Consider the following 24,291-nt stretch of genomic DNA (forward strand, 5'->3'; position numbering starts at 1 on the left):
ATTAACTGGTTTATCCGCAATGCTGATGGAGTTTCACCACGGGCCGTATCCTGACAAAGAAGTTTGATAACTTCGAAACACGCCGATAATAAAACCTGCTTCATCTCTTGTGTGTCCTGGATCCTTAGTCCATACTTAGAGGCAGGAAGTCCACCGGTGTGCCATCTAAGTGTCGCTTGTTGGTTAGTATATACACTGTACCTTTTCTGAAAGGCCACAGAGGCTGCAACACCATTAGGCAAGAGGCAGCACTAAACAAACACCATGAAGACCAAGGAAATCTCCAAACAATACCATGAAGACCAAGAAGATCTCCAAACAATACCATGAAGACCAAAGAGATCTCCAAACAACATCATGAAGACCAAGGAGATCTCCAAACAAGACCATGAAGACTAAGAGATCTCCAAACAACACCATGAAGACCAAGGAGATCTCCAAACAATACCATGAAGACCAAAGAGATCTCCAAACAACACCATGAAGACCAAGGAGATCTCCAAACAACATCATGAAGACCAAGGAGATCTCCAAACAATATCATGAAGACCAAGAAGATCTCCAAACAACATCATGAAGACCAAGGAGATCTCCAAACAATACCATGAAGACCAAGAAGATCTCCAAACAATACCATGAAGACCAAAGAGATCTCCAAACAACATCATGAAGACCAAGGAGATCTCCAAACAAGACCATGAAGACCAAAGAGATCTCCAAACAACACCATAAAGACCAAGGAGATCTCCAAACAATACCATGAAGACCAAGGAGATCTCCAAACAACACCATGAAGACCAAGGAGATCTCCAAACAATACCACGAAGACCAAGGAGATCTCCAAACACACCATGAAGACCAAGGAGATCTCCAAACAATAACACAAAGACCAAGGAGATCTCCAAACACACCATGAAGACCAAGTAGATCTCCAAACAAGTCAGGGACAAAGTTATTTAGAAGTACAAGTTATTGTTGGGTTCTAAAAAAAACCCCAATCTCTGATGATCCCCTGGAGCACCATCAAATCATTATCATCAAATGGAAAGAACAAGGTACCACAGCAAACCTGCCAGGAGAGGGCTGCCCACCAAAACTCTCAGCACGGGCAAGGAGGGGAATAATCAGAGAGGCAGCACAGAGAGCAAAGGTAACCCTGAAGGAGCTGCAGAGTTCCCATGCAGAGACACTGTAGTATCTGTCCATATGACTACAATAAGCCATACAGATGGCCTTTAAGGAAGAGTGGACAGGAAAAAGCCTTTACTTACTAACAAAAATTGTAAGCCTTGTTTAGAGTTTGCCAAAACACACGTGGAAGACTTCTCAAATGTATGGAAGAAGGTGCTGTGGTCAGATGAGGCCAAAATTGAACTTTTTGGCCACCAAAGTAAATGGCTGGTGCCAAATCTAGCAAATAGACTAATGGCTGCACTCAACTGTACTAAAGCAAGGAAATGGCTTGTGAAATCTATGAAAAAACACATGAGATGCTCAGCACAAGATTTGGCCAAAAAATGTGAGCCCATCCACCAAACGTCAAGGTAATCTCAGATCCGATGGGTCCCTGACCTGACTGCCTAGTGTGAACACTTACCTCTGGCTAATAACATGGTAAAGCCTGCATTTATAGGGAGGTCGGAACCAACTGTGTTTGGATGTAATTAAAATCACAGCATGGTGAAGGGCGGCGCGTTCAAAATCTACACAGCTTATCACCCCAAGAACACCATCCCCACAGTGAAACATGGTGGTGGCATCATGCTGTGGGGATGTTTTCCATCAGCAGGGACAGGGAAAATGGTCTGAATCAAGGGGAAGATGGATGGGGTGAAATACAGGAATATTCTTGAGAAACACCTATTTCACTCTGTCAGTGATTTGAGACTGGGACGGAGGTTCACCTTCCAACAAGACAGTGACTCAAAGGGAAACTTGTAAATGCTGTGGAGTGGCCTAGTCAAAGCTCAGACCTTAATCCAATTGAGAATCTGTGGTCAGACTTGAAGATTGCTGTTCACCAGAGGAAACCATCTAACTTGAAGGAGCTGGAGCAGTTTTGCCTTGAGGAATGGGCAAAAGTTCCAGTGGCGAGATGTGGCAATTTCAGAGAGACTTATCCAAGGCAACTTGCAAGTGGAATTGCCGCAAAAAGAGGCTATATAAAATACTGACTTTAGGGCAGAGGTGTCAAACTGCATTCCTCGAGGGCTGCAAACAGGTCATGTTTTCAGGATTTCCTTAGTATTGCACAGGTGATGGAATCATTCTGTGCAGGTGATTAAATTATCACCTGTGCAACACAAGGAAATCCTGAAAACATGACCTGTTTGCAGCCCTCGAGGAATGCAGTTTGACACCTCTGCTTTAGGGTGTGAATAGCTATGCACACTGAAGTTTTCAGTTATTTTGTTTTATTTGTGGTTTGTTTCACAATAAAAAAAGACCAAATGTTCACAGTTGTAGGCATATTCTTTACATGAACTGATGCAAATCCTAAAAAACTGTGAATTTTCAGGTCGTGAGGTAGCAAAACACGAAAAATGCCAAGGGGTTGAATACTTTTGCAAGTCACTGTATATGTCACCAAGTAAAGAGCACTGAGAATACTTTACCCGCTTGACCAACTCAAGACCAAAAGGAATCTAAAAGGGAAGCTATCACTCTGGATTTTATACCGCAAACCAATGGCATGCATGTAAAGTTGCTTTAATGTTGATTAAATCCTCACTTTTCTAGCAGAAATCTGTTTTGCTGTTTTAGAGAAATCTATAGTTGAAGTTGTATGCTAATAAGCTGTAAGTGCAGTGGGCAGAGCCTGCACTTACACCTCTGCTTCCTTGTCTTTTCCCTGCCTGCTGAAGGCCTGCTGTCTCTGATAGGACACTGACATATGAGTGGGCATGGAATAGGGAGAGGGGTAGGAGAGCTGTAAGTGCAGCGCTGGCCCACTGCACTTACAGCTCATTAGCTACAATTTCAACTATGGAATTTTCTAAAACAGCAAAACAGATTTCTACAAGGAAGGTGAGGATTTACTCAGCATTAAAGCATCTTTACATGAATGCCATTGGTTTGGGGTATAAAATCCTGATGACAGGTTCTCTTTAAGGTCCATTGATATTGCACAATGAATGAGCATTCCTAGGAACGCTCATTTCACAATAATTTTTCAGTCTAAAGAGGCTGCCAGTCACTCTACGAAAAAGGAAAACGCTAGTTTGCACTAAAAGTCATCGTTCTCGGCAGCACGTCATCCTATGTAAACAGGAACTGCGCTGTTGAGAACAAATCGACCATGAAGATCTGCCTGCCAGACTGCCAATTGGCAAATATCTACGGATCAGCGGTCATTTAGTGTCGCAAAGTCGGTGGTGTAAATGCTCCCTTACACATTAGACAAATGGCAATTTCAAGAGGATAAACCGATAAGTCAAACTCATAAAAGAAGGATGGGGCATATTGGAATTCAACATGTCCAATTCTTTGTACTCAAGGGAAAAAAAAGCTGCCTCCAGAGGTTTCTGACAGTGACTTATTCCCTTCCCAAAAAACACTATAACACTGAGTTGATGTGTGTGAGGGCATAGGGGGTAATAACTAACAATGCTTACAGCCGACAGCTATATGAAGTGTATGGCCACGTTGGTCACCCCCCAAAAAAATCCCAAGGCTTTATCGTATATTGGACTTACTAAAAATGTTTTCTGAGATTCTAAAAATTCTGGAAAATTTCTATAAATCCTGCTATTGTATCCAAGTAAAAAGCTTACTAACATACATACGTTATAACTTCTGTCTGGGTCCTCGGTAAAGATACACATGTAGCATCAGATCTTGTGACTGATCCAGCCAAGAAACAGTGGATGCGGATCACTCATGTGCACTAACTGGCTCCATGGTTTTCTCACAATTTGGTCATCATAGCAGAAATGTGCATCACAAAAATCAGGCACATTATATGTAGAACTGACATTCTGAAGAAGCAATATTTATATGGGCACAATGAGTAACAAAAAGTTTTCCAAGAACCAGTTGTGGCAACTTAGTTTCCTATGGCAAGCACCTCTTAGGCTGGTTAGCAGTGGCCATTGACCTTGGAAAGACCCCTGTAACACAAGTTCAGCCATGTTCTTTCAGAGTCACAATTACTTTTTGCAAACAGATTGAGCTTGGAATAGGGGGGAACCTACTTTGCTTCCTCCATATGGACAGGTAGTGGTCACGATCACATTCATTATATACAACTAATAAAAGATCGTATTGTCAATCTGCCTGATAATTGTAGTTCACATATAGTATGTTGGATGATATATTCCCACAATGGGACATAAAAGACAGATCTCTTCCAGAACCTACAGCGTCTGCCCTTCACCTCCTCCCTTGCTGGCTATACCTATGTCAATTACTGTCCAGGGTCCTGAACAACTATAGATCAGTACAGAAGCCATATTTCAACTAATGGAAATGGCTGAGACTAGTGGACCACACATGGGATCTAGTAATGGCCTGTTACATCCTCTCCTCCTCCTGATCATCCATACTTTGCAACTGCAATGAATGCATCATTTCCGGGATGACGTGTTCTTCCCAGCTCTCCTGATTACGAGATCAATCTCAAGATTTAAGATTGGAGACATTTTTATTGGAATGGATGGGTTCTAAAGAGGCGACATGAAATGAATGTAGCATCTCTTGGGTAAAGAAGGAGTTAATCCTGCTTTGTATAGCCTGACCTCCATCGGTCTCTGTAATCCTAGTGCAGGGAGGCAGCACTGAGACTGCAGATAGAGGCTCTATATATAACTCTGCAGTGCTGAGCGGTGACAGGGACCCGTGCCGGCACCACAGTATACAGGCACACCGCTCTGCGTGCTACTGATGCATCCTGCATGACGCAGAGAAAATCATAGTTTTTCTTATTCCGTGTATATAAACTGAACGCATGGCAATAATCCTATGTCAGATACATCAACGCCATGATAAAAGCTCAGGATCCACTGTCCATCTATCAGTTATGTTAGCTAGAAATGCTATGGGACAGCTGTAGGCCAGTATACAAGGTCGTATGTGGCAGATATGGGGCTCTTGGGATGAAGGGGTCCTACATCTTCTTCTTCCCATCCATTGAGCTTAGGTGGTGGGAATCTACGCAGGACAACATCTTCATAGAAACTCCACTGGGACAACTGTTCCTAGGGTGAAAAAGGTAAAAAAAAACAATAACCTCTTTTGGGTGGTAAACCAGGGGCTATTTGATTATCTGGGACCCCTCTCTTCTACGTAAGCCTCTGTCTGTACCTTGCAGAAAAGAGAGGGCCCCGTCATGCCCAATATGCCATATTTATCCCACCATTTGGTCTACTGGCCGATCTGGAGAATCAGCAACTCCGGCAGATTCTTTAACTCGCCTCTACTAAAGTTTTGAGGTTTTTTTTTAAATCCCTGTGTTCTAAATAATTTAATCGACCCATTACATCAATGCACTTTCATTAATGAATTAAAGAAGAAAAAAAAAAGCAAGAAAAATCCTGCATGTCTGCTGTTGTCTGTAATGGGAGGCGTGGAGCCGTGATTTACGCCTCCATAGTGAATTCTCCCCGCTCTTCTGCCAGCTCGGCGACTTGATGGAAAGCTGCGTAAAGGAAAGATCTGATTGGCTGCAATCAGCTGCTGTGACGTCATAGAGCCTCTTACAGTAAAAGCAAAGCTGTATAAGCAGATGAGTGGGCGAGATAGCTGCTCCTATATGTTTCTGGTCAGTGGAAACGTTTGTTTTAGAGAAACGTCCTGCGCTTTTCATGCTGGGATAGCGAATTTCCCGCATCTGCGCTGCAAGCAATGTATCCCCAGATTATCTGCTAATCTGAAGTCAGAAGGTCACCTCTTGCAGAACTCGGATTGTCCTTGGTATTATGCAGTAATTACACCAAAACCAGGCCTTTCTGGGTCTGTCCTCCTCTTAATCTTCTCTCAAGAGGTTCCCTGGATCTCCTACCTCTAGTAATCTACAACTGGCATGATGTTCCGGCCCTGCTGCATTAGGAGGAGAAATATCACTCGGATTGCAACCTGGAAAATGGAAATGGGAAGGCTGACGCGCCCTAGTTTTATGGAAATGGATAATTCGAGATCTAAACAACCATGCGTCATTTCAGGGGGTTGTGAATTTGGTCGGACAAAAAAAAGGGGGGTGGTGGATGAAGAATACTGATCCTTTAACATGAACAATGGCAGCTATTGTGACATGGGCAAGCTGCAAAACCAGGCGTCTGTGCTGCAGCCGGAAACCATCCAGGGGCACAGACGAGTATGTATAGCTCCGTGGTTTGAGGCTTAAAGGGCAGCCAGGGTCCCAAAACGGCACTAACTTATTTGGTAACATCCTGTCTGCGGCGCGACTGCAATCTGCCCTTAGTATTATGGAGGGGAGATTCAAGAAAGATGATGACACAATGCAAAAGACTTTCCTACTGCTGCTTCAGCGAAAGTTCTGCAAGTCCCTCTGTTTGTGTTACCATCATCATTAACGGCAAACATGATCCATTGGTGCTGTCAAACAATGGAGCAACCCACGGACGGCCGTGATAAAACACGTCCACTACATTTCAGGCACGTAAGGCAGGATTCACACATCTGCGTCAAATCTTCGTGTGCTGCCCAATTTTTTTTTTTTTTTAAGACAGCACATTGAGTAAAATAGATCTTTTGAAACACGACGGATCCGGGGATGAGATCCGTAAATCCCAGATCCGATTTGCAGGATCAGAATATGACGTGCTCAATGAATCTGTGTGCTAGAGATAAAAAATATAATCAGAATCGGCAGCACAACGAATCCGAGAATGAGAGGCGTAAATCCCAGATCCAATTTAAAGGATCAGAATAGGATGTGCTCAATGGATCTGTGTCCTGGAGATATGAAAATAATCAGAATCGGCAGCATGACGGATCTGGGGAAGAGATCCGTAAATCCCACATCCGATTTGAAGGATCAGAATAGGACGTGCGTAATGGATCCGTATGCTGTCGATAAAAAAATAATCGGAATCGGCAGCACAATACATCCGAGAATGAGATCCGAAAACTCAAGATCCGATTTGAAGGATCAGAATAGGACATGCTCAATGGATCTGTGTGCTGCCTATAAAAAAATAATCACAACCGGCAGCATGACAGATCCGAGGATGAGATCTGTAAATCCCAGATCCGATTTGAAGGATCAGAATAGGACATGCTCAATGGATCTGTGTGCTGCTGATCAAAAAATTATCAGAATCGGCAGCACATTGACACTTCACAAGGATGTGTGAATGTGGCCTAACTTCCCACAATAAGTATTTGGTGAGTTTCTGCACCAATTTGCTAAATTAGGTAACTTGTATTTTTTCAATGTGCTTTTGAATGAGTTTTTATCCTGTTTTTGCTTTTCTTTTAGCTGTGCTTTTTTTAAATCTTTTTGATACGTCATATTTAAAATAACACAACTTTTTTAATCTCTGGATTTTCTGCATCTTTTTAAGTCTATGGGTAAAATCCATAAATATAATACATGTTAAGAGAAAAAGACACGCTGCCAATTTCAAAATTAGTTTCCGCAATCACAATCAATCTGGTACCAATCTCACCGGGAGACGAGATTTACATGAATATCATAAACTTTGCTCTGACTGTAATACACTGTTTTTTTTTTATGCACGAAAATACATCGTGGAAAAAAAAAACACCCCGATAATCATCATCACGGGAACCCATTGTCACACAATATGTTTTTTTACCATGATTTTCTGAAAATCTAATAGAAATGCATAGATTTTACCATGCAAAAAAAAAATGCATGAGCTGAACACGACGACGTTAACATTTTTTTTTAAAGGGGACATGTGTATTCACTATTTTTTTCTAAGTAATAATAAGAGCCGTATATGATGGCTGCACAGCGATCCTTTATGACATATGCCCGTCAGTTGATAATAGCCGTAAAAACATACAGTTTATTCAAGTTGGAGCCTGAGGAGGAATGATAAATGAGAGCGGGTGTGCGTGCCATAGAGAGGATGGCCCCCGGACAGGCTACCGCCACCGCTCCCCCTCCCTGTCTGCACAGTGAATTCAAATAGAAAGGGACCACTTTTTGATTTTTTCTGTAGATAATCAAGGACTAATATTTGACCTAAAAAAAATCTGGTTGACCCTTATAGAAGCTAGGTATATATATATGAAGTTGTATTTTTTTTTACGTTTGCCCGTAATCTGGCCAGCCCTTTTCTATTATTTTCTTTGTGGCTGAGACATCTGCAGGATATCCCCCTTAGTTGCTAGGAGAAACCATCTCCGCCGGAGCAAGCGAGTGAATGCGGGACCCCTTCCCACTGCGTCATTCTCCCAATGTCACTGAAATCAAAGTCCCGGCTCAGCGAGCGACGTGAATGTAGCCTTTAATGCACGCGTCCTTTTCATATCTAACGAGGTAGGCGGTGGCACCAGTTATCAGAAGTCTTTGTATTGAAAGTAGTCGGAGCGAGAAACAGTTGAACGTACGTACGGATCACCAAGGGCTCTGTCCGATGTCCATGATCATCCGTCCAATTGGGGATCACAAGGCACGGACTGATCACACACGAGGACGACAGCCTCATAGAAATATACGAGCTGTCACTATGGGGTCAGGAGATGTGTGATCAGTCCGTGCATTGTGATCCCAGATCGGGCCGATGATCACGGACATCTGACAGAGCCCTTAATGGGGTTGTCCACTGCTAGGACAACCCCTTCTTAAACTACGGTAAATGTTCCGCCCTGATAAAATAACAAAGCCTATACTCACCTCCTGATCTGGCGCTGTTCCTGCAGTGTCAGCACTCACTCCCCCCGGGGGCTCTGATCGCATGTTGTGATGTACGAACCGAACATGAAGAGTCAGCCAGGGATCAGCCGCGGCCCGGACTTCCTCTTCATGTTCAGTTTGTCTGAAGGCGGAGACAGTGAGGCCAGAGCTGATTGGGTGCCGGGCATCACATGTCACATCACGCATCACATCACACCTCCGGGAACGCAAGTGTCGACACCCCTGGAATGACGCCAGCAGAGGAGGAGAGTATAGGCTTTATTATTTTATCGGGGAAAAACATTAGGTTTACGAAGGGGTTGTAATAGTAGTGGACGAACCCTTCAAATGTAGAGTATCCGAAAAAATGTAAAGCGCTTCAAAAACAATTCGGGCAGGTGTGCCAAACAAGTATAGACTTAGGCCCTGATTTATTATTGCTCTTTCTCCACTTTTCCTCCTTTTTATGTGGCTTTATTATTTGCTCCTTATCCTCTATAATTTTGCCCCATTTTGGAAGTCGTTTTTTTTTTTATTTGTTACTTTGCTTTCCCAGATGTTTTAGGCAGATTCATGAAATCCCATTGCTACCAAACATCGCTTTTTAAAAAAAAAATCCCTTCCTGAGAAATGGTATCTGGCAGAATTTTTAATTTTGGAGTCGTTGAAGTTTAACTATGGATTTGTGACTTTTTTTAGCTAGAAATTCGCAAAAACACGGGTAAAGAGACAAAAATTATAGTCCTTTTTGCATCAAATTAGATTTGGAAGAATTTGGTGAATAGATCAAGACTAAAAAAGAAAAATTACTTTAAAAAAAATGGTAGATGATCCATCGGGGCCACAGTGTTTGTGGAATTAGTGACACTAGATGCTGTGCAGGGAGGGATCTGTCATCCATAGCTGGCGAGAAGGGGTTTTGGGTTAGTATGACCTCTCTGGGTAATCTCTAATGCCCAGATCTGTGGCTGCCTTGTTTTGTGACCTGGATGTCCCAAAAGCCACCGATAATGCACTAAAAATTAGTCTAGATTGGCCAAAAACCTTATGGGCAGCTTTATAATATCTAAAGAAAAGGGGTTTCATCCAAACACTAACCGGATATCTTACATATATGTTTGAGACTTCAGTCATCTCCTTAGGACGTTACCCAGGCATGTACCCCAGGTGTGCAGACAAAAAGATACAAACTAATGGGGCACCATTGCGGTTCCAGTCATTGGGATCAGATCATCTTTTGGTTGGAAGTTTTAAGTGAAGCATATTAGGCTTAGTTCACATTATTAAGGTAGGGTTACACCACTGTGTTCTCTGCATCTGAGAAAAACAGTCTTATTTTTCTAATCAGCATTTGTTCAGACTCTCATCAGTTTTTCTCGGACATGGAGAAAAAGAGGAAAGTTTCTCCCCCCTCCTCTCCATTCTGTTAGCCTATGGAAATCAGGCTGAACTCAGATGTCATCTGAACAGGGTCAAATGTTTTTCACTGACCCCTTGAGCTGCATTGCCGATTTTCGATTTTGATCCGACACTTGGATCAAGATCGGACATATACATAGGCCCATCATGGGTACGAGTGCTATGCATGAAAACCATGGATAGCACTCATCCGATATAAATGGTCGTGTGCACGAGTCCTTACAGAGCTCCTTAGCAAACACTACGTTGGAGTGTCTTTTGGACTCCCCCCCCACCCAAAAAAAAAAACAGTTTTCTGATGGAGCCATTTACTTGACAGAGTCAATATGGACACTGTCTGGACTGGCATCCATCCTGGCAGTATTCATCTTTTTCAGACGTGCACACAAACGTGGTGGAGAAGGATGTCATCAACACCGTGGATGGCAAGAAGAGCAAGCAAATCAATTTTGGAACAAAACGAGCCAGACATGACACTTGAAGCAAGGATCACCAAGCTACGACTTGTCTACTCTGGACACATCATACGAAGAGAGCGATCACTGGAGAAGGACATCATGGTCAGAAGAATAGAAGGAACAAGTCCAAGAGGAAGATCAGCAACCTAGTGGCTTGACTCTATCAAGATAACAGTGGAGAAGACCATGGTGGACCTATCTAGGCTTGCAGAAGATCCATCTTCCTACAGGTTGTTCATCCATCAAGTCACTATTGCTCGAGATCAAGCCAAAGGCTGTTTTATAAATGTGGCAGACTGTGTCCACGTTGGGTCTATCGGGATCCTTCCAGAATACTATTTTGTGGTTATTCCACCAAAAAATGCTTGGTGGAGAGCACTGTACTATTGTGAACCTAGCTTAGAAACCCACAAGCCTTTTTATATTTTCCTGGAAAAACCTTTAAAGATTTAGAGCTTGCCTGAGTTTATTCAATGGGCAAGAAGACTAAGGCTTCGATAGCCGGTGTTAGATGCTACCTTGCCCACTTGGCATCTTCCTAGGTATCAATACTTTCCTATTTCTGCAAATGTAGCCATTACCTTAATAAAAGCTGAGACAATTTAGTGCATTGATTCAGTACAGATGGGATACAGCGGGGGTCTGCAACCACAAAGAGCTACAAAGACCATGGAGGTATAAGGAGAGAAAAAGGGAAAAGTGGCCTGGGGGCAAAAATGTAAATGTGAGCGTCCCCGCCATAGTGGAAGTAATCAGCCTTTTCTTCTAATGTCAACAGAATTTCTTCTGCTTCGTCTGGGTGAAATGTATACGAGTATTATTACGTGAATGGAAATAAACATGTTAAAATTTGACATTTGAGATGATGCCAGCGCTCATTTCTCCGCGCTGCCTGATTCTGATAAACATGGATTTACTGCAATAAAAAAAAAATAGAAGATTGAAAACACGCAGGACAGAAAATAAGCCCTAAAACATGTATTAGTGTCCGTAGCTTAGTACCCAAAACGCGCTGTCATTTTCCATATACTGTGGCCAGGATCCACAATGCATCAACTACGGGCGGAGCAATTTAATTACCGAAATAATATACTACGACCGAATCAGCAATCAAGCCTAATAAGGGAATACAGAGCTTCTTATATATAATTAGTGGGAGGAAAGTCGTCTAGAATAGGTCTCGCTCCTACAGCGGGTGTGAGCTCCCTATCCAACAATTGTCACACTATGAAGAAAGGAAGCAGAAACGCAGTTATGCTTTTACAGTTTTAGGGTAAAACGAAAAAAGCAAAAAAGGAATATAAAGTAAGAAAAAAAGAGACGATTTTTCATCCGCATGCCATCCATATGCCATCCGTGTGTCCGTTTTGCGTCTGTATGCCATCCATGTGTCCGTTTCGCCCATCCGTATGGAATCCATTTTTTATAAGTACAATTTAATAAATAATAAAGCAGAGATACGGTTTCCTATCTTTATAATTGTAATGTAGCAGTGAGAAATGCCTGACATACTGATGGTAACTTGTATGTGATCTGTTTTTTACGCACTCATTGACTTATATTGGGTGATACGGATCAAAGTAGTGAATGTTGCGCTTTTTTTTATCTGCGGAGTTTCGGTCAGTGTGTAAAAATCGCTTCTGCGAACTGCCACAATAACTTGCATTAGTTCTTGCGCTGTCCGTATGCTATCAGGTTTGCATACGTACAGCGCACGGACGGTTAATACGAGCCCTAATGATTAGGTGGCAATGAGAAGTCTGATGGAAAGCAAGGTGTTCACCGCTCTGGTTAGTGGGAATGGACATCTGCGGACCAGAAGTGGATCTAATCAGGGGCCTCGGAGAATACACAGACAAAGGTAGAGCAAGGTAATGGATATGTGCACAGGTGGGAATGTTTCCTGGAGGTCATTCCTAAAATAACATAATATGAGGACAAGAGCCTGAAATGCAGCGACTATCGCACCTGTCCCCGTACGTGATACCTGCATTCTGCACTCAGATTTAGGACGTAAGAAGAAAGTTTTGTAGTTTTGCTCCATTCATTTTCTGAACAGAATACATGACTTTCAAAGACATTACAGATAAATCTGCCACCGACAAGTTTTTAAAGGGAATCTTCTACCTAATCTGATGTGGGGCAGAGACTCTGATTCCAGTGACATGTCACTTACTGGGCTGCTTGCTGTAGTTTTGATAAAACTGTTTTATCAGCAGGAGATTATAACTAGTGGACGTCCAAACCTGCTGCCAGGTAGTCCAACCACACCCCCACCAGTGATTGGCAGCTATCCGCCTATGCACAGTATATACAGAAAGCTGCCAATCAGTGGTGAGGGCGGGGTTATACGGAGCTCAGCATTTCTGAGCACTGCTAGATCTGCAGCAGATAAAATTGTTTTTAATCCATAGTTTTAATCAAAACTGAAACAAGCAGCCCATTAAGTTATACATCAGTGGAATCAGGGTCTCTGTCTGTACATCATGCTGTTCTCAGATGGGTTAGCAAAAACCCTGGTGACAGATTCTCTTTAAAAGTTTAGGACTCATGCATAGATTCCTTGCAGTAGTGACCAAAAGATTACTGCAGCTGCCATATAATGAGTCATAATATGGTCGGTTGCATTGGGTCTAAGGCCGTGTCTACACTGCTGACGCAGGCTACCCGTGTATCAGAACGTGTTACAACTCAATGGCTCCTGTCTTGTGCCCTTGGGATCCACCATACAACATATCTGACATAGGACTGCGATTTCTGCTATGGACGTAAGCCACTGCACAAATGTGAATAAAGCCTAACCAGGAGAACAAAATAGTGTATTGCCGGTGGGGTTGCACCTCCAGTTTGTAGGTATTTTGATGTAAAAGACATTTTAAATAGGAACTGTGGTTTCAAGAAACTTTACTTCGTATAAATCAATAGTACAAGCGAATAGAATAATCTTTGAAAGATATGCCTTCTTCTTTCTCCTCTTACAAGCCACTTCTTCCCAACCCCCCTCTCGCTTACTGAACTCATAATTCACTCTGAAAGAACATCTCAAATATGTCTTGGTCAAAGCGAGGCGGACTACAAGTAAAGTGAAGTGTCAAAAGTCACAAACATCTCCGACTGTCATGGCGGCGTCAGGGTCTGTGGATTCCACAGGTTCAGACAATCCTCCTTGTGACTCCATAGATAGCTATGGTCAGCACAGAGTGACTCAGGCGTCGACTTCTAGAGCTGCAGCTCCTCCGAAGTGTTGGACACATCCTAGTTATTTCTATCGTTGTTGTGAACGGTGTTTGGTCAACCTTTTCCTTTTCTCCTAGTATCTTTATATTACTTTGTTGCCTCTCGGGCTGTACACTTTTCATTCCTTTGTGTATTTTCCTGAGAGTGTGTCATGTCATTGTACCTCCATTTCTGCCCTGTCTATCCTGTTTTGTATTTCCCCATACACTGTATAGACTAGTGCTACGTAGGAACAGAGGAAGGAATGAGGCCCAGGCATCTCCACCTTCAGGGGTAATCCTTTGATCAAGATCGCGGCAGCAGCGATCGAAACCCGTAGGTCATGTCCTCCTGTGCGTTGTCCGTGGGGCTGTTTGTATTTTAAAAGCATGAAATAAAGTCAAGCATTTTATTAAGAACAGCTGGAACATTTTTTTTTCATTTACTATTAGCCAGGAACCCCTTGCCTGAGGGTCAGAATAGGTGCACATCTATTATGCCACAGTCACACTTGTGTGTAACACAGCATGTTACACTTCCTATTATATTCTATTGAGTGGGGATCGTGAGGAATAGAGTAAGAGGTGGAGAAACAGACTGTGCAGATTCTAGCCAGCTTATCCAGGTGCTGGATTCACAGCTACACTGCTTGGTAGCTCTGTATAATTTTCTCTATGCCTCTGCTGATTCTCTCTGTGTGCTACCAAAGGGAAAAAGAGCAGGAATCCCATCTTTTTGTGTGACAGACATCTTTCATCCACCAGCTCAGTGTCAATTGCAAATTAGAAATAGAGCCTGCCGGATTCCCCTATAGCTACAGCTATCTCCTGAGTGCTATTTCAAGCTAGAAAACTATTAGCACTACATTGGACAGAAAAATCCCCCCAGCAAAGAAAGAAAAATTGAATCCAAACTAAAAAATGTCTTATGTATGGAAAGGGGAATATATATTTAAAAACAACCTTAAAAATGTATAATGCTATGGGAACAATGGTTAACTACTCCGAACTTCTCAGAAACACTATGATAGACTGCACATTTCATTGTCATAAACCTGAAAAATCTCCTAAATCATCTCTAGTCCCAAACTCACATACCCAAAGTGTTAGATTTTAGTTTCGGGAAACAAAAGGGTCTTGGATAATTATATGTAAATACTAAAAACTCAGTTGGTTTTTATTTGCTTCGCAATTACATATTTTTTTTTATTTTGTTTTGATTGTTTCTTAAAACAAAATTAGAATGTGACTGTATTTTGATATATTTCACAGTTAAAAAATGATCTGATTGAAAAAAGAAATAGAAGAGGTTATAACTGGTGAAAATGGTGGCTGGCAGCCATATATACTCCTGCCCTCCTGAAATAATCCTACACATTCAACCGTTCCAAGGTCTAAAGAGGAATTGTCAGGAATAGGATAGCCAAAATCTTATATCAACTCTATGGCCGCTTCTAGGCTGGTCAGTGCCCATGTGAACTATACAACAATACATTTTGACCTCTGGACACGTAGTAACTAAAAACAGTTTAACCAATATCTTGGAAAATGTCATGAAACCAAGTAAAGATGGTATATGAGCCGCTGGCGAGGTGTAAGACGCTCCACTAGTGATGTATGGGGCGACCCGTAGGTTGGCAGATGTCTCGCCTCCTGCTGCTGGTAACACATCTGCACCTTTATGATCAGTCTGAATAATTCCGCGTTTTATTAGAATTGGATACACCTCGGGTCAATCTGTGATTGTGGAGGGAGCCGTCCCCGTGTGCTGCAGACCCCGTGTGCATAATACGATCAGACACGCTCTACACACTGGTCAGCCTGGTGCCAGCCTGTGACATGGCTGCAGGAAGGCTACGCTCACACTTACATTATTTATCACCATGTTGCTATTGCTTTGTGGTCGGACATGTTTCTGTGCTAGTTTGTGTAGGAAAAAATAAATAGAAGTCTGACTGCCCCATTATAGTCAATAGGATCTATTACAAAACTGATCATAAAGAATTCATCATGGCGCTTGTAAGAACATAACACATAATGACAACATGAGCACAGCCTTGGGAGATCATTGCTTGTTTCATTCATTCATTCTCTCTCTTGCAGTATTTCTATAATTACAATGAAAAATCGGTATATCATCTATCTATCTATCTATCTATCTATCTATAAATCTATTATCTATCTATTTATCATCAATATATCTATCATTAATCTATTATCTATCTATTATCTATCTATTATCTATCATCTATCTATTATCTATCTACTGTATCTATTATCTATCATCTATCTATTTATCATCTATCCATCATTAATCTATTATCTATCTATCATCTATCTATCTATCTATTATCTATCATCTATCTATCATCTATCATTAATCTATTATCTATCTATCTATTATCTATCATCTATCTATCAATCATCTATCTATCATCTACCATTAATCTATTATCTATCTATTATCTATCTATTATCTATCTATCTATTATCTATCTATGTATTCTATCTATCTATCTATCTAGTTATCTATCTATCTATCATCTACAGTGGGTACGGAAAGTATCCAGACCCCTTTAAATTTTTCACTCTTTGTTTCATTGCAGCCATTTGGTAAATTCCAAAAAGTTCATTTTTTCTCATTAATGTACACTCTGCACCCCATCTTGACTGAAAAAAAAACCAGAAATGTATTTTTTTTCCAAATTTATTGAAAAAGAAAAACTGAAATATCACATGGTCATAATTATTCAGTTAGGGTCATTGTCTTGTTGGAAGGTGAACCTCCAGCCAAGTCTGAGGTCCAGAGCACTCTGGAAGAGGTTTTCATCCAGGATATCTCTGTACTTGGCCGCATTCATGTATCCTTCAATGGCAACCAGTCGTCCTGTCCCTGCAGCTGAAAAACACCCCCATAGCATAATGCTACCACCACCATGTTTTACTGTTGGGATTGTATTGGGCAGGTGATGAGCAGTGCCTGGTTTTCTCCACACATAAAACTTAGCATTATCACTAAAAAGGTCTATCTTCGTCTCATTAGACCAGAGAATCTTATTTCTCATAGTCTGGGAGTCCTTCATGTGTTTTTAGCAAACTCTATGAGGGCTTTCATATGTCTTACACTGAGGAGAGGCTTCCGTTGGGCCACTCTGCTATAAAGGCCCAATTGGTGGAGGGCTGCAGTGATAGTTGACTTTGTGGAACTTTCTCCCATCTCCCTACTGCATCTCTGGAGCTCAGCCACAGTGATCTTGTGGTTCTTCTTTACCTCTCTCACCAAGGTTCTTCTTCCATGATTGCTCAGTTTGGCTGGGCGGCCAGCTCTAGGAAGACTTCTGGTGGTCCCAAACATCTTCCATTAAGGATTATGGAGGCCACTGTGCTCTTAGGAACCTTGAGTACTGCAGAAATTCTGTTGTAGCCTTGGCCAGATCTGTGCCTTGCCACAATTCTGTCTCTGAGCTCCTTGGCCAGTTCCTTTGACCTCATGATTCTTGTTTGGTCTGACATGCACTGTGAGCTGTGAGGTCTTATATAGACAGGTGTGCGCCTTTCCAAATCAAGTCCTATCAGTTTAATTAAACACAGCTGGATTCCAATGAAGGAGTAGAACCATCTCAAGAAGGATCACAAGGAAATGGACAGCATGTGACTTATATATGAGTGTCTGAGCAAAGGGTCTGAATACTTATGACCATGTGATATTTCAGTTTTTCTTTTTTATTAAATTTGCAAAAATTTCTACATTTCTATTTTTTCAGTCTAGTTGGGGTGCAGAGTGAACATTAATGAGAAAAAAATGAACTTTTTGGAATTTACCAAACGGCTGCAATGAAACAAAGAGTGAAAAATGTAAAGGGGTCTGAATACTTTCCGTACCCACTGTATCTATCTATCTATCTATCTATCTATCTATCTATCTATCTATCTATCTATCTATCTATCTATCTATTATCTATCTATATATCTATCTATCTATCTATCTAATATCTATCTATCTATCTATCTAATATCTATCTATCTATCTATCTATCTAATATCTATCTATCTATCTATCTAATATCTATCTATCTAGCAATCATCAATCTATCATCTATCTATTATCTATCTATCATCTATCTATCTATCTATCTATCTATCTATCTATCTATCTATCTATCTATCTATCATCTATCTATCTAATATCTATCTATCTATCTATCTAATATCTATCTATCTAGCAATCATCAATCTATCATCTATCTATTATCTATCTATCATCTATCTATCATCTATCTATCTATCTATCTATCTATCTATCTATCTATCTATCTATCTATCTATCATCTATCTATCATCTATCTATCTATCTATCTATCTATCTATCTATCTATCTATCTATCTATCTATCTGTCTATCTGTTCCCGGACACATATATATACACAGTGTACAGTCCTGGATGTCTGGGGTTACATCAGACCTTTGTCTGTGGTGTGACGTGTATTTGGTGTCAGAGGTGAGAGGTGTATGTCTCGGGCGATATGTCCTGACATATTGTGTGTGCGTCTTTGTGCGGGGGGATGCGGGTCATCAGCCTTTGTGTGTGCACTGACAGAAGGGGGGCATATGGATAATTTTCACATTGCTGGAAGTCTCAGCTGAATATTCCCCCCCAGGCTAATTACACACCGGTCAGCCCCAGCACCTGCTTCTCCTTCCACAAAATAAAAGAGACCAATATATAGCTGTATCCGTCTATTTCCTAACCCTCCTTGGACACGACACATCCCCCCTTCCCAAAGCCCTTGAGGATCTGAGCTGTGGCTATTGTTCCCCTGTATGACGGATGGTAGCACGCAAGCATGCACGCCACCAGCGCTGTCAAAATGGGACTTTACCCTTACACTGCCAGATGGGTACAGCCATGATGTATACAGCGGGCCATCACATCACGGGACAGGACGGACAAATCATTGGTGCAACATGTGCAGCCGCACAGGGGCCCGAGAGATAAGGGGCCCATTGCCAGCACCAAGCAGGTGTAATTGTGCATTATATTGTGCCCATATACTGTTCTCGCACAGGGGCCTTCCTCCGTCTGCATCCGCCATTGGACGGACTAGACGTGAAGCCGGTCTCTGTTTGATGGCGTAATCAGCAGTGCAGGGCAATGACTGCCGTCTACACACGGCCCTGCACATCTGTAGTCGGGGGATTATCTGCCCCCATAATACAAATGCCTAAATGCTCTTTAATATTAGTAAAATCCCTACATTACAGAACGGCCGCCCCGCGATCAGTACACTGCGAGGGCCGCCAGCACTTTATAAAAGTTCAACGCATAAACACGGCGGCAAATACAACGTATACGTATGTACATCAATGCCGTATACAAGACAGAAAGTAGTGATCCTGGGGGCAGACATTTTCCTGGACTTCCTGACAGTTTGCTTGAAATGGCTGATAACAGGGAACAATAGATTCCACTCAACTGTGCACGCAGCAAGTGTAGGCAATATATATATATGGTAGTGATATTGGGAGTAGACACTTTGGGTATTTTTATAGTCATTGCATCTTCTTAAAGGCATCCTTATCTCGACTGGAAATAGCTGATAACAGGGAACAATAGATTCCACTCATTCGTATATTGATGCTAGGAATATACATCTTTCTAGACTTCTTATCAGTCATCTTGTTGCGGAACGTTACAGGCAGCCACATCTCGACTGGACATGGCTGATAACAGGGAACAATAGCTTCCCCTCTGCTGTGCACTCAGCGATACATGTAGCAGTGATATTAGGAGCAGACATTTTTCTAGAATCCCTATCGGTTGTCCCATCTTGTCGCAGAACGTTACAGTCAGCCTTGTCTCAAGTGTCTGATAACAGGGAACAATAGCTGAGTAAGTGCAGATAAGATGGGCTACATGCTAAGGGCAAGTTTGGGGTTAACTGGATTCAGACAAAGAAGGTTAGCCTTTTGGCGAGTTGTCAGCTGCTGCTGCTGGGAGTTGTGGTTCCCCAGTGCACACCTTTTAGGAAGTTTGGGGACCTGTGTCCTTCACAAGTGGAGAGAAAGTTGTGGCGGAGCGTTGGCCGGAGAAGCTTCATACAAGCCCCAGCTCACTGCCATCCAGGCAGACAAACAAAGGCAATGGCGAGCCCTCTGCAGCTCTGTGCCCCCATCCCATCCCATGCACTAGACCTGCAAAATCAGCAGACTGCCGAGGGTTGCCCCCATTATTAAATATCTGGAGGTCTAGAGAAGCGGTGTGCGTCCCCGGAGCACATGTCATAAATGATGGCTTACTGCTCGCTCACATCTGTAGTGGTCGCAGTCACAAAGTTTACAGCTGGAGGGAACCTACGGAGATGCCATGACGGTGCACTTCTGTAGATGACGGTCCTGATGAGGAGAACAGTGTCCGGATCTGGTGCCTACAGGACATGTCAGCTGCTGGAGTGTCACTGCCTCCTCATCTCCTGACGCCCACACACCACTACTTAACTACAACCTCTTGGAAGTTGCTTTCTACCTCTTGGTTCCATATTGTCCATCTCCACCCCACTCCACTCCAGCCCTGGTGGATCCAGGCCCGTAAGCCTCCTCCACCAGATGTCTAGGGAAAGCCAGCCTGCAGGATGGTGTTGGCTTATGGGTTCTATATTCTTTGCACCATGAAGACCATTTCTGATCCCAGGTCCTCCCACAGACTGAAGAATTGCTCCCACCCAGCCCTCCCCTCCTACATCTTTGTTTCCGGCAGCACTCACCTGTCTGCCCCTTTCCCAGTGTCTTCTCAAGCCGGTACGGCCCAACGTACTGCATGTGCGGTATTCCACCACCATCTTTCCCAACCGTGGTCATCTTCTCTTCTCTCTTTCCACTGGGATCCAGATGCAAGGAAAATCCTCAAGAGAAAAGGGGGGAGGAGGGCCGGGGATGGAGAGGGAGGGGGGGATGGCTGTCTTTGCTTCTTCTCCCCCCCTCTCTTGCTGGATAAACCTGTCCGTTCTTGTGACGCCCAATGGAGATCCTTTCGGTCCTCACCATCAATAAAGACTTGCTTTTCTGTCACCCTGTCTCCTTGACGCACGTCCTGTCTCGATGCAGAGCTCCGGTGAGACTGAATGGAATGAATGAAAAAAAAAAAAAAGAAAGAAAAAAAAAAATAATTAAAAAAAAAAATAATAATAATAAAAAAAAAAAAACCCACAGCCTTGTAGGGACTTAAAAGCAGCGTCCCCTTTATACGGAAGGAAAACCTATAATGCAGTAGTGAGGGAGGCAGGCAGGACGGCGTTACGGTGCAGGGAGCATGGTGTGGACGCTGCCTTGTTACATGCAAGCAGCTCAGCAGGGACCTGCTGATCAATCCTCACGCTCGCTGCTTAGAGGTGGGGAGTGAAGGGGGGACATGCAGCCCTATGGAGCCGGGATGTTATCCACACAACCATTGGCGGATGCAAAGCTGTTTTCCGGTTGGTGGCAGAAGGATGCATTTTAATTGGACCGAGGAGGGGGGTTACCTTGTGTGTAGGGATGTGTGACCGGGATTGCAACATTGTATCCCAATGTGTTTTATGTCCACAATCTCTGCAATTCTATTTATGTAACTAAAAAAAAAAACAAATAAAGAAATCATCCAGAAGAAGAACCGTCCATTATCTGACTCTATGAAATAATGAATGATGTACATGGATAATGATGTACGATATTCATTCTGCACAGAAGGCAATTAGTGGACCCATAGTAAAGACAAGCCCACCCTATATGTGTACTGGGAAGCCCCTCGTCCTTCTACACTGTGGCTGCGGATGCCTCATTCAGTACGTTTAGCTTTTATTTTTACGTCCCGTAGTTCTGAGCAGCATATATTGATTTTCCAGTAGAAGGAGGCAGAGCCGGACTCACATATTAATTCCATATGACTGCCCGTGATATAAATGTTCCTTACGCCTCCCTAACGTCCGCTCTGTGCCGCCGCTCTATACCAGTTATATCTGGGGATTTGTACGTTTTATCCCGGCTGCTGAGCTATATGAACTGTACGGAAGGTCGTTACAATGTGTCTGACTGCTTATTCAGTGGACCATACATGCAGCCAGAATTCATACAAATGATAAATGACCTGAAATTGTTCAGACCGGTGTATGATCATTGCACCCAGAGCAAAGATCCAGCTGATTGCCCCGCCACTGTATGTACCGGTAACTACACTGGCCAAAGAAAAATGGTTTGTTGGTGCAAATTCCCCCTTGGCACCCATATACTGTGCCATATGCCCCGCCAACTCATCCTCTTCTATACACAAAGCTCAGCAATTAAAGGGGGTTGTTGCCTCTTTGTTGTTCAGGAGCACACCTGTCACTCACAGTGTAGGAAAGACTAAGTGCAACACAAAGGGATGAGGGGAAGGGAGGAGTGGAGATCCCTAGGCAGATCTAACATCACCCTGTCTGCCCTAAGCGTCCCTATATAGGTTTCGCGCCTATCGCCAAGCAGGATACCTAAACCCTGCTTGACCCTAGCAGTAAGCCCTGCTTAGGGAAGGACAGGGTGTGCGCTGGTCGATCCCCGCTATAACTAAAGACAGATGGGATAGACAAACAAGGAGAACACTTAACTTGAGTGGACTCAGACAGAAACACAGATGTCTTCCAAACACCAAAGAGGAAGATAGCCGACTGCTATAGCTCCAAGCCTCAACACTGGGAAATGGAAATATCACCGGCAACTCTCAGCAAGAAGCTGAGAGTCTATAAACACCCTGGTCCAGGTGTATCAATTAGAGCCGGGGGAGGTTGCCACTGGGTCCTAAAGTCGGAAGGACTAGGAAGGAGTCTACAAAGCCAAATACTCTGGCAACTAGATTCTGTGCGACTGTCTGCAGCCTCTGACACACCTGTGACAACACCGCTCCCGTGCCTTTCAGCTTCCTGCTTGTCAGTGGGCGGTGCGCTCCTGATGATTCACTGTTCAGACCAGCGGAGTGGTGCATGGTGGTGCCACTTTTCTGAACTGTGCTACAAACAGAGAGCTTTGCCTCTGCAGCACCGGGGGGAGCGCGCCAGCACTAAGTCAAGATGACTAAACCAGTTGTCATTCAATCGTGAAAGTATTTTTTTCAAAATTGACAATGGCGTCACCATTCCGCTTGTCAATGGTTAGCAACCTTAAAAACTATGACAATGTAGTGACTAAGTAAATGGTATTATAGTGTATAGGAGTATGGACAAGCCAAATTCACAAAGGGATTGGTAATGCTCGATTACCAGGTTGTGAATCAATGCAAAATGTCCAGGAGGAATACAAGAGGAACAGTAATGTTGCAGAATCATTATCTGATTGGAAAAATCTATGTTATTGAAACAGACATGTAGCAAGAGCTATGATCACACGACCGTATATTCTCTCATCCGAGAGATTCGGGCTTATTGAGTTTGATCAGTGTGTGATCATAGTGTGGCTCGATTCTCTCAAATGAGGAGAAGATAGAGGAACAAATTTCCCCATTCTGTCAGTCCATGGAAATGGGACTGCACTCAGATGTCACATGAGTGTTGTCCAATGTCTTCCATGGAGTCAATAACAAACATCGGATTGAACTCGTGCAGCACCAGGACCAGCTCAGGAAAAAAAATAAGTAATTTGCCAAATTATTAGTAATGTCTTGGGTGTGCAATAATAGCACAAACTTCATGAAGGAGTTGACTGTAGACATACTGTGTATGGAGATTGTATGTTGCTCAGGCCTTACCATTTTGGATGAAGCTCCAGCTTCAGAATCTTTCCTTTAGCCAAGGATGAGTTTTACAAATGACTGGAAGAAATAAAGACAATATAACTTTCATTGTTTGAGCTCATCAGTAGTATAGCAGATCTGCAAGGAAAGAATACTAAAAGCTGAGCAATTCACAGCGAACATACAAAAGAGAAATGGAGGTACCCAAGATAAAGCCAAGGAGCAGGACAGTTAAGGACTATACGGCATGGATAGCTGCTCAGTGGTTTGGCCAGCTGCTTTCTCACCTGCCTACGCCATACATAGGCTCAGCATTCTGAAATCGGACATGGTGGATTCTTAGTCCAGACGTGACCATATGAATTAGACTGTTGGCCATACCCACCAGGAACAGTAAGTTAGTCTAAGGTGCATAGAAGACTTTAGCCTAAAATGGCTTAACATAGATTGTAATTCAGAATTAGGTGTATATATATATATATATATATATATATATATATATATATTATATATACGTATGTATATATATATATACTTTACCATACAGTCAATTGTTGCGGGTGGGAAGGGTTAATAGCACACAAGAGGGGGTCACCCTCCAGACCAACGAACTATGCCAAAGGTTTATTAGAAGAGGAT

The 24,291-nt window shown here is 42.7% G+C and overlaps 1 protein-coding gene across 4 annotated transcripts in view; it reads right to left on the reverse strand.

Moving 5' to 3' along the window:
- BRSK2 (BR serine/threonine kinase 2) overlaps positions 1-21,300 on the reverse strand; it is a 171,358-nt gene extending 150,058 nt beyond the window's left edge. For all 4 annotated transcript variants that reach the window (XM_069740145.1, XM_069740143.1, XM_069740144.1 and 1 more), the window contains exon 1: positions 20,681-21,300. In XM_069740145.1, the coding sequence (XP_069596246.1) occupies positions 20,681-20,774 (94 nt within the window). In that variant the 5' untranslated portion in view covers positions 20,775-21,300. The remainder of the gene's footprint in view (positions 1-20,680) is intronic.
- Positions 21,301-24,291: the final 2,991 nt, after the last annotated feature.

Source organism: Ranitomeya imitator, chromosome 9 (assembly GCF_032444005.1).
Source record: "Ranitomeya imitator isolate aRanImi1 chromosome 9, aRanImi1.pri, whole genome shotgun sequence".
In the NCBI taxonomy this organism is placed as follows: Eukaryota; Metazoa; Chordata; class Amphibia; order Anura; family Dendrobatidae; genus Ranitomeya; species Ranitomeya imitator.